We start from the raw sequence: 12,220 nt of genomic DNA on the forward strand, positions 1-12,220 counted from the left end.
ATGCTCAGCAATGATCATATTGAATGGCGGTGCCGGCTCGAAGGGCCGAATGGTCTACTCCTGCACCTATTGTCTATGTTTCTATGTTAATGTCATAAGGTCATATGTGATAGGAGCAGAATTAGGCCATTCGGCCCATCAAGTCCACTCCACCATTCAAACATGGCTGATCTACCTTTCCCTCCAACCCTCATTCTCCTGCCTCCTCCCCATAACCCCTGACACCCGTACTAATCAAGAATCTATCTATCTCCGCCTTAAAATATATAATATATCTGCCTTTCTTGACAAGAAGCATATTGGGTCAGACACATTTATTTTAAGATTCCTTTTGCTGTGTTCTATCCCAAAGATGTGCAGATTTGTGTGGGTTTATTCACCTCAGTACTTTGCCCCTAGTCTGTAGGGAGTTGGTGCAAAAGTGGGATAAAATAGAACTAGCATGAACGGGTGATACGTGGGTTGCCGTGGACTCGGTGGGCTGAAGGGCTTGTTTTCACGCTGCATCTCTACATTAAGCCAAAACTAAAGACTTGGCCAAATGTTTTTTTTAATCCATTTATTTATAGACTCTTTGATTTGAAATATGTGTCAATAACTCTGAAAAATGGCAATCATTTTCCTTTGTTGCAAATGTTTTCAGAGTTTCAAATATTCCGCACTTTTTGTGCAGGTCAGGGTTAGCTGGGTTCCGTTAGAAGATTTGATAACATATATGGATGGATTTCAGTTAGGTAATGCTATTACAGGTGATGGAGTCAAGATGGTGTCTGGAGTCAAAACGGGTTCAGTAATGAAACAGTGGAATTGTGAAACAGTCTTAAGGGGATGACAGGGTACCTGTGCAAAGTTGCGCAGCTGTAGAATTTCTGCCTTACAAGTGCCAGAGACCCAGGTTCGATCCTGACTATGGATGCTGTCAGTACGGAGTTTGTACGTTCTACCTGTGACCGTATGGGTTTTCGCCGAGTGCTCCAGTGTCCTCCCACACACCAAAGATGTGCAGGTTTGTAGGTTAATTGGCTTCTGTAAATTGTAAATTGTCACCAGTCAGATAGTGCTGGTGATTAGGGTGATCGCTGGTCGGCGCGGACTCAGTGGGCCCAAGGACTTTCGTTCCACGTTGTATCTCTAAACTAAACTAAACTAAACTAAACTAAACTAAACTAAACTAAACTAAGGAAGGGTTTGAAGAAGGGTCTCAACCCGAAACGTTACCCATTTAGAAAGTCGGGTAACGAAACGTTATCCAATTTATCATCGCCCGTCGGGGACTCTAACATCAAGAGCCTCGATCAGCTGCTTGACTGTGGGGAGAAGAATAAGAGCGGATAGCAGGGAAGTGATGACTTTTGCCTTCCATCACAGTGAGGAGGTGTTTGGAGATTCACTGTGATGGATGTTTGTGTGGAATTGTGTTGATTGTGTGTTTTGGGTTTTTTGTTAGTGGGACTGCAGGAACATTATTTCGTTTGTACCTATGTTTGAATGACAATAAACCTGATTGTGATTCTTTCTCTCCAGAGATGCTGCCTGACCTGAGTTACTCCAGCACCTTGTGTCTATCTTAAACTAAACTAAATAATACTTTACAGTAATGTCAAGGATAATGTTTAACTCTGTTACCTGTAATGTAATATCTAAAGGAGATTGAAGAGATTTGCTATGTCTGTGTTTGCATCATGGCCTGCTTCGGCCACTTGAATGCCCAGGGAGAATGGAGATTACAGATTACAGGAGTGGTGGACACAGGCCGGTCCATCATGTGTATTGACCTACCCACCATCGAAGAGATCCATAGTAGGCACTGCCTCAAAAAGGCAGGCAATATCATAAACATTCCACGGGACCCTGGTCACACTCTCATTTCATTCCTGCCATTGGAAAGAAGGTACAGGAGTCTCCATGACCTCCAGGGTCACGAACAGCTTCTGGCTATTGTACGCTACACAACACCAACCTCAACAACCTCAACACCAACCTCAATGGGACTGTCATACGCTGAGAGAATGTAGCGGCTGGGCTTGTACACTCTGGAGTTTAGAAGGATGAGAGGGTATCTCATTGAAACATATAATATTATTAAGGGTTTGGACACCCTAGAGGCATGTTCCCAATGTTGGGGGAGTCCAGAACCAGGGGCCACAGTTTAAGAATAAGGGGTAAGTCATTTAGAATGGACATGAGGAAAAACCTTTTCACAAACAGAGTTGTGAGTCTGTGGAATTCTCTGCCTCAGAGGGCGGTGGAGGCCGGTTCTCTGGATACTTTCAAGAGAGAGCTAGATATGGCTCTTAAAGATAAAGGCAGGAACGGGGTACTGATTGGAGTTGATCAGCCATGATCACATTGAATGGAGGTGCTGGCTCGAAGGGCCGAATTTCCTATTGTCTATTGTCTATTGTCTATTGTCTAACACTCTTGACTCTTAATGCTACGAGTGAAACTTTTTTTCATGCAGTTCTGTTGGTCATGTTTTTCAGGGCCAGTTATCACCAGAGCTCGTGAATGAATCCCATCTGCTCAAGACCTGGCTCTGAATGTTTCCAAGAAAATGCTGATTCTCTGTTGGACATTGGGAGGCTTTTTGTTGGAGCTTAGCAATCACCCTCGATGGTCCGCCCCGCAGAAGCACAAACATTTTGTGAAGTTAACATTCGTCCCATCTTCGTGGTGGCTGCTCTTGGGACTGTTGGCCCTGATGCACCAAGCACACTCTCTGAGGTTGAAGATCGGCGTGGTGGGACCCTGGAACTGCGACCCAGGTTTTTCTAAAGCTCTTCCAGACCTGGCCGCCAAGTTGGCCATGGATCGGATTAAGAGGGAGAAGCTCCTGCAAAGGGGATATGAAGTTGAATACATGGTGCTTCCAGATGACTGCCAGACCTCGAAAGCTCTCACAAACTTCATGGGGTTCGGCAAGCACGTGTCCGTGTTCTTGGGTCCCGTGAACCCCGGCTACTGCGAGGCCGCTTCACTGATGGGCAAGTATTGGAATAAAGCAATATTTTCATGGGCTTGTGTCAACTTTCAACTTGACAACACCATCAGCCACCCGACCTTTGTGAGGACCTTGTTATCGCCCGCCAAGGTTTTGTTTAGTGTGATGAAACACTTTCTCTGGGCCCACATTGGCATAATATCTTCAAATGAGAACATCTGGGTGGACACTGCCAACAAGCTGGCCAATGCCCTCAGGTACAATGGACTTCCAGTTGGGATTGTCAGATCGATGGGCTACACTGATGAAGATGTGTTGAATACCTTAACGAAGATTAAAAATGTTCCAGACCTTAGAGGTGAGTTTGCTTGAATGAATACAAGATTTTTGGACAGGTACATGGATCGGAAAGGTTTAGAAGGATGTGGGCCAAACGTAGGTAGGTGGGACTAGTGTAGATGGGGCATCTTGGTTGGCACTTTGGGCACCAGGGGCCACAGTCTTAGAATAAAGGGGAGGTCATTTAAGACTGAAGTAAGAAAAAACGTTTTCACCCAGAGAGTTGTGAATTTATGGAATTCTCTGCCACAGAGGGCAGTGGAGGCCAAATCACTTGATGGATTTAAGAGAGAGTTAGATAGAGCTCTAGGGACTAGTGGAATAAAGGGATATGGGGAGAAGGCAGGCACGGGTTATTGATTGGGGACGATCAGCCGTGATCACAATGAATGGCGGTGCTGGCTCGAAGGGCCGAATGGCCTCCTCCTGCACCTATTTTCTATGTTTCTATGTTGGGCTGAAGAACCAGTTTCCGTGTTGCACTGTGTGACTCCACAACATAAAATGCTCTGAATGCATGTATGCGCACTAAGGCAGTGTGTGCATTTATTGGACACATGGAAGGTATATGGGCTGGGAAGCTTAGTTTAGAGATACAGTGCGGAAACAGTCCCTTCGGCCCATCGAGTCAGCACTGACCAGTGATCCCTGAACCTTACCCTACCCTATTTGTGGTGGGAGATTGCAACCTTCACATGGTCCGACCTGTTTCGACGAACCTGGCATGGCGTGCATTCCCTACACACACTAGGGACTACACATACATTGTACCACGGCAATTAACCTACAAACCTGTACGTCTTTAGAGTGTGGGAGGAAACCAGAGCATCCGGAGAAAACTCACGCAGGTCATGAGGAGAACGTACAAACTCCGTACAGACAGCACCCGAAGCCTGAATCGAACCCGGGTCTCTGGCGCTGTAAGGCAGCAACTCTGCCACTGCGCCTCTGTGCCTCCCTTAGGTTTAGAGGGATATGGGCCAAACACGGGCAGATGGGACTAGTGTGTATGGGGCACTTTGGTCAATAGACAATAGACAATAGGTGCAGGAGTAGGCCATTCAGCCCTTCGAGCCAGCACCGCCATTCAATGTGATCATGGCTGATCATCCACAATCAGTACCCCGTTCCTGCCTTCTCCCCATATCCCCTGACTCCGCTATCTTTAAGAGCCCTATCTAGCTCTCTCTTGAAAGTATCCAGAGAACCGGCCTCCACCGCTCTCTGGGGCAGAGATTGTCAAGCATGGACAAGTTGGGCCGAAGGGCATGTTTCCGTGCTGTATGACTCTATAACTTAATAGGCTCTGAGTGCATGTGCATGCACCTAATATAGATATTATTTCTATCTCCCAATGACCATTCTGTTAAAATCAAAGTCCATAAAGTGTGCACGCATACTGTATAACTAATTATAATTACAAATAATACAATAAACCAGCCAATTCCTTCTCTCCATAGAATCTAAATGGTGGCCGATTAGGAAAAGGGGAGATGCAACGAGACCTGGGTGTCATGGTACACCAGTCATTGAAAGTAGGCATGCAGGTGCAGCAGGCAATGAAGAAAGCGAGTGGTATGATAGCATTCATAGCAAAAGTATTTGAGTATAGGAGCAGGGAGGTTCTACTGCAGTTGTACAGGGTCTTGGTGAGACCACACCTGGAGTATTGCGTACAGTTTTGGTCTCCTAATCTGAGGAAAGACATTCTTGCCATAGAGGGAGTACAGAGAAGGTTAACCAGACTGATTCCTGGGATGTCAGGACTTTCATATGAAGAAACACTGGATAGACTCGGCTTGTACTCGCTAGAATTTAGAAGATTGAGGGGGGATCTTATATAAACTTACAAAATTCTTAAGGGGTTGGACAGGCTAGATGCAGGAAGATTGTTCCCGATGTTGGGGAAGTCCAGAACAAGGGGTCACAGTTTAAGGATAAGGGGGAAATCTTTTAGGACCGAGATGAAGAAAACATTTTTCACACAGAGAGTGGTGAATCTCTGAAATTCTCTGCCACAAAGGTAGTTGAGGCCAGTTCATTGGCTATATTTAAGAGGGAGTTAGATGTGGCCCTTGTGGCTAAAGGGATCAGGGGGTATGTAGAGAAGGCAGGTACAGGATACTGAGTTGGATGATCAGCCATGATCATATTGAATGACGGTGCAGGCTCGAAGGGCCGAATGGCCTACTCCTGCACCTATTGTCTATGTTTATATGTCTATGTTTCTAGATGCTGCCTCACCCGCTGAGTTTCTCCAGCATTTTGTGTCTACAGTATAACTAAAATAACTCTCTCAGCACTGTTAATCATTTCTATTGTTATACTCGCGTGGAGGCACAGACCCACATACACACGTAAACATATGTGACCTGCACTCACACATGCATAGTCATGTATGAAAATGTGATGGAAATGTAGATCTGTACACACAAACACACACACACACACACACACACACACACACACACACACACACACACACACACACACACACACACACACACACACACACACACACACACACACACACACACACACACACACACACTCACACACACACACACACACACACACCACACACACACACACACACACACACACACTCACACACACACACCCACACACACACACATACACACACACACACACACACGCACACGCACACACACACACACGCACACGCACACGCACTCACACGCACTCACACGCACTCACACACACCACACACACACACACACACACACACACACACACACACACACACACACACACACACACACACACACACACACACACACACACACACATATCAGGCAGAGGAGATTAACCTGGCATCATGCACAGCACAGATATTTGGGGCTGAAGGGCCTGTTGCCATGCTGTACTATTCTACAGATGTTCTACGTTCATTCTTTGCTATAAGAAGAACAGTCACAGTTTCTCCAAACTAGTAGCTTGTGGCCTTAATTGGAGCCATATTGGTCGATCTATTGCCTGTTACATTACTTATTTAACTTCAATCAGTGAGGATTTGGAGTAAGCTGGTGTGCAGTTTTATGGAGAGTTTTAATAGATTAAATAGAAATGATTCTCACTGTGTTGGCTCACTGCCACAGCTCAAAGTTAATTGGCAACTGGGGAGAGAAATAAACAATCTTTAAAAGAACAAGTCGTAAAAGCTGCTTGTAATGAAAAGGAAGCAAGATGCAGAACCATAGTATGGAAAGGTTACAGGGAAGATTTACCAGGAAGTAGATTTAAGGGAATAACGTTTAGTGCAAGGTAAAGCCTGCAAAGTCCGATCAAGGATAGTCCGAGTGTCACCAAAGAGGTCAAGTCAAATCAAGAGAGTTTATTGTCATGTGTCCCAGATGGGACAATGCAATTCTTGTCCTATCGATATAGTTGCCTGATAACAGCTGGGAAGAAACTGTCCCGGAATCAGTCTGAAGAAGGGTTTTGACCCGAAACGTCACCTATTCCTTCGCTCTATAGATGCTGCCTCACCCGTTGAGTTTCTACAGCATTTTTGTCTACCTCTGAATCTGGAGGTGTGCATTTTCACACTTCAGTACCTTTTGCCTGAAGGGAAAGGGGAGGAGAGGGAGTGGCCGGGATGAGACTGGTCCTTGATGATGCTGCTGGACTTGCCGAGGCAGCGTGAGGTGTAGATGGAGTCAATGTGGGGCAGTGAGGAGTCAAGAGGATTGAGAAGTAAAGCCAGAGGGAGGGATATGGGTGGAAGGGGACTGGTTGGCACTTCCGCCCTCTGAGGCAGAGAATTCCACAGACTCACAACTCTCTGTCTGAAAAAGTGTTTCCTCGTCTCCTTTCTAAATGGCTTACCCCTTATTCTTAAACTGTGGCCCCTGGTTCAGGACTCCCCCAACATCGGGAACATGTTTCCTGCCTCTAGCGTGTCCAAGCCCTTAATAATCTTATATGTTTCAATAAGATCCCTCTCATCCTTCTAAACTCCAGAGTATACAAGCCCAGCTGCTCCATTCTCTCAGCATATGACAGTCCCTCCATCCCGGGAATTAACCTTGTAAACCTACGCTGCACTCCCTCAATAGCAAGAATGTCCTTCCTCAAATTAGGGGACCAAAACTGCACACAATACTCCAGGTCTCACCAGGGCTCTGTACAACTGCAGAAGGACCTCTTTGCTCCTTTACTCAACTCCTCTTGTTATGAAGGCCAACATGCCATTCACTTTCTTCACTGCCACAGCAGCATAGTCGCCGAAAAGATGGCGTAAAGTGGGACAGGCCCTTAAGGATCGTAGCTAAGCTTCCTAGGAAAATATGTTCACCTTCCCTCACACAGACACGTAGAGATTCTAGGACTGTGAGGGTGGCAGGCAAGGAGGAAATGGTTGAGGACAGAGTCAGTCGGTGCTGAAGAAAACACAAAGTGCTGGAGGAACTCAGCCGGTCAGGCATTCGGCCCATCGAGTTCATGCCGACCATCGATCACCCATTCGCACTAGTTCTCTGTTATCCCACTTTCTCATCCAATCGCCCACACACGAGAGGGATTTTTCCCGAGGCCCAATTAACCTACGAACCCGCATGTTATTGGGATGAGGGAGGAAATCGGAGAAAGCCAACGTGGTCGTGGGGAAGATGGACATAATCGACAATTGGTGCAGGAATAGGCCATTCGGCCCCCCCCCCCCCCACCAGTAGTTTGGTACAGTAAGCTAGTCCCTGGTGGGATAAGGGTTTACAGTCCCAATGGCCTCTGGGAAGAAACTCCGTCTCATCCTCTCTGTTTTCACAGCAAGACAGCGGAGGCGTTTGCCTGAAACATAGACAATAGGTGCAGGAGTAGGCCATTCGGCCCTTCGTGTCAGCGCCGCCATTCACTATGATCATGGCTGATCATCCAGAATCAGTACCCCGTTCCTGCCTTCTTCCCATATCCCTTGATTCCGTTAGCCCTTAGAGCTAAATCTAACTCTCTCTTGAAAACATCCTGTGAATCGGCCTCCACTGCCTCCGGTGGCAGAGAAATCCACAGATTCACAACACTCCGGGTGAAATTTTTTTGCCTTATCTCAGACCTGAATGGCCGACCCCTTATTCTTAGTCAAAAGGAAGCGGGACATCTGTTTAGCTGAATCAGGGTTGATTTTGAAGAAAGCTTGATGTGTGTTTGTCGTTCTGTGTCTGTTGAAGCTGCATGAATTACAGCTGTTTAGTTTAGAGATACAGCGCGGAAACAGGCCCTTCAGCCCACCGAGTCCGTGCTGACCAGCGATCGCCCCGTACACTGACACTGTCCTACACACACTAGGGACAATTTACAATTTTATCAAAGCCAATTCGGGATTTGGTCAGGTCGGGGGAGTTCCCCCCGCCACAGGCTACTGTGCTACCTGCTCCATGCTCAGATAGTCAGCGACTAAACCATCTCCCCCACCTGGTTTGCCAGGTGAGGAGGGGGCTGTGGTCCCCAGCAGGATCAAAAACAAGATATAGATATAGATATAGATATAGATATAGAAAATAGGTGCAGGAGGAAGCCATTCAGCACTTCGAGCCAGCACCGCCATTCATTGTGATCTTGGCTGATCGTCCCCTATCAATAACCCGTGCCTGCCTTCGCCACATATCCCTTGACTCCACTAGCCCCTAGAATGATCTCCCCTTTATTCTAAGACTGGGGGCCCTGGTTCTGGACTCGCCCAACATTGGGAACATTTTTCCTGTATCTAGCTTGTCCAGTCCTTTTATAATTTTATATGTTTCTATAAGATCACCCCTCATCTTTCTAAACTCCAGTGAATACAAGCCTAGTCTTTTCAATCTTTCCTCATATGACAGTCCTGCCATCCCAGGGATCAATCTCGTGCACTGCCTCAATCACAAGGATGTCCTTCCTCAGATTAGGAGACCAAAACTGTACACAATGCTCCAGATGTGGTCTCACCAGAGCCCTATACAACTGCAGAAGAACCTCTTTACTGTTATACTGAAATCCTCTTGTTATGAAGGCCAACATTCCATTAGCTTTCTTCACTGCCTGCTGTACCTGCACGCCAACTTTCAGTGACCGGTGTACAAAGACACCCAGGTCTCGCTGTACCTCCCCCTTACCTAACCTAACCCCATTGAGATAATAATCTGCCCCCTTGTTTTTTACGCCAAAGTGGGTAACCTCACATTTATCTATATTATGCTGCATCTGCCATGCTTCTGCCCACTCACTCAACCTGTCCAGGTCACCCTGCAACCTCCTAACATCCTCTTCACAGTTCACACTGCCACCCAGCTTTGTGTCATCCGCAAACTTGCTAGTGTTGCTCCTAATTCCCTCTTACAAATCATTAATATATATGGTAAACAGTTGCAGCCCCAACACCGAGCCTTGTGGCACTCCATTCGCCACTGCCTGCCATTCTGAAAAGGACCCGTTCACTCCTACTCTGCTTCCGGTCTGCCAACCAATTTTCTATCCATGTCAAAACCCTACCCCAGTACCATGTGCTCTAATTTTAGTAACCAGTCTCCTGTGCGGGACCTTATCAAAGGCTTTCTGAAAGTCTAGATACACTACACCCACTGGCTCCCCTTCATCCATTTTACTTGTCACATCCTCAAAAAATTCCAGAAGATTAGTCAAGCATGATTTCCCTTTCATAAATCCATGTTTAATCCATGACTTGGACATACTTTTACTGCTATCCAAATGCCCCATTATTACCTCTTTAATAATTGACTCCAGCATCTTTCCCACCACCTGTCAAAGGGCGGATGAGCTTCTAGCGAGCCAACGACCATCCACACTTCAGTAGAAGTTGCGATCACTGTCGTACACAGCATTGTAAGGAATGATGATAAACCACACATACACCAACATCCTATACTTCCAGCGGCGGAAGTCGGCAGGAACTGGAGGACAGAGATGTGTGGTGCGTCCGTCACCGTTCCGTTGGAGACCAGCACCACTGCGTCGCTAATGTTTGCAACGATGATGAATGAATGAATTGAACGGTCTTGAATCCTTACCTCCTGTACAAATGATATTTGGCTCAAACCAACAGTATGAGTCGGCGTTTGGAGGTGATCCCCCAGGGAAATGAATGTCAGTGTCTCCGTACTGCAGCGTTTCATTCGCCATATTGATGGTGTAGGTTGGCAAGAGACGGTCACTTCTCCCGTCTGTGTCCAAGATGACGTAGTCAGCTATCCCCTCACCACCTTCTCCAATGTTTTCAATGATGATGAATTAACCTACAAACCTGTACGCCTTTGGAGTCTGGGAGGAAACCGGAGCACCCGGAGAAAACACACGCAGGTCACGGGGAGAACGTACAAACTCCGTAAAGACAGCACCCGCAGTCGGGATCGAACCTGAATCTCTGCGCCGTGAAGCAGCAACTCTACTGCTGCGCCACAGTGCCGTAGTTGTTAGAGCATTAATTGGATGCTGGCGTGCAGGTGTAAAAACCAAAGAGAAAGAAAATGTATAAAGATTACATGAAGCTTAGTTCGATGTACTGTCCAGGTTGACTCTTCACAACTATTGTGGTGTCAGACGTATTAAATAAAACCCTGGATCGCCTTGACCGAGCCTTGTGGTGTGTTTTCAAGTTTTCTTTCAAACAGACCCATTTGATGGTCGACAATATGACGTGTTATAAGTTCATAAGTTCATGAATGGTAAGAGTGGAATTAGGCCATTCGGCCCATCAAGTCTACTCTGCCATTCAACCATGGTTGATCTATCCCTCCCTCCTAACCTCATTCTCTTGCCTTCACCCCATAACCTCTGCCACCCGTACCAATCAAGAATCTATCTCTCTTTGCCTTGAAAATATCCATTGATATTATATCCATCTTACTTTTCTTTGTGGTCAATATGATAGTGGTCTTCCCAAAGCAGGTCGGAGACACAAATGGTAGTATGGGGTGGTTAAAAATGTCCGCTGATACGACTCTCAGCTCATAAGGTCATTAGATCACAAGTGATAGGAGCTGAATTAGGCCATTCGGCCCATCAAGTCTGCTCCGCCATTCAATCATGGTTGATCTATCCCTTCCTCCTAACCCCATTTTCCTGCCTTCTCCCCATAACCTCATAATTAATCAAGAATCTGTCAATCTCTGCCTTAAATATACCCATATACCCAAAAGTCACCACCCTCCTCCTTTAAGGTCCCTTAATTCTGAGGCTCTGGCCTCTAGTCCTAGACTCTCCCTCTAGTGGAAACTCCACATCCACATCCACATCCACTCTATCCAGGCCTTTCCCTATTCGGTAAGTCAATATGCAGCATTCCAAAGTTATAATCGGAGACTCCACCCGGGCCAGTTGTTTTCTACGGGTTCACTCTAAGGAAGGTGGATTTGGTGTCTGAGATGGTGAGCAATGGGAATAAATGCTTTCTCTAAGGACCGAATGGCCTAATCCTGCACCTATTGTCTATTGTCTAGATGCACCTATTAGGTGTAGTAGGTGAACACGTGCAAAGAGTTATCCCACCCCGGTCATTCCTTCTTCTCCCTGCTCCCGATGGGCAGAAGGTACGGAAGCTCAAAAGCTCTCTCTACCAGACTCAGGAACAGCTTCTTCCTCTCCATTATCAGGCTATCTCGGTCCTTGCATAAGCTATGTCACTGCTGGATTCACCTCGACCCCATTGTGGACATTGGACTTTGTCTCTGGAACTGATGCGCTACAATACTGAGAACTATATTCTGCATTCTTGCAAACGCTCTCCGATGCTGGCCCATCACTTCCCCGATATGGGACTCAACACTGCTCACCATACTCCAAATGTGGTCTGACCAGTTCCATAAAAAGTCTTGTTTAAGAAAGAACTGCAGATGCTGGAAAAATTGAAGGTAGACATAAAATGCTGGAGTAACTCAGTGGGTGAGACGGAATCTCTGGAGAGAAGGAATGGGCGACCTTTCAGGTCTAGTC

The 12,220-nt window shown here is 46.5% G+C and overlaps 1 protein-coding gene across 1 annotated transcript in view; it reads left to right on the forward strand.

Annotated features, from left to right (window-relative positions):
- The first annotated feature begins 1,682 nt into the window (after window positions 1-1,682).
- LOC116974743 (retinal guanylyl cyclase 2-like) overlaps window positions 1,683-12,220 on the forward strand; it is a 74,737-nt gene continuing 64,199 nt past the window's right edge. Inside the window, exons 1-2 of the mRNA XM_033023457.1 lie at window positions 1,683-1,800; window positions 2,529-3,299. Coding sequence (XP_032879348.1) covers window positions 1,683-1,800; window positions 2,529-3,299 — 889 coding nt within the window. The remainder of the gene's footprint in view (window positions 1,801-2,528; window positions 3,300-12,220) is intronic.

Source organism: Amblyraja radiata, chromosome 6, assembly GCF_010909765.2.
Source record: "Amblyraja radiata isolate CabotCenter1 chromosome 6, sAmbRad1.1.pri, whole genome shotgun sequence".
Taxonomy (NCBI): Eukaryota; Metazoa; Chordata; class Chondrichthyes; order Rajiformes; family Rajidae; genus Amblyraja; species Amblyraja radiata.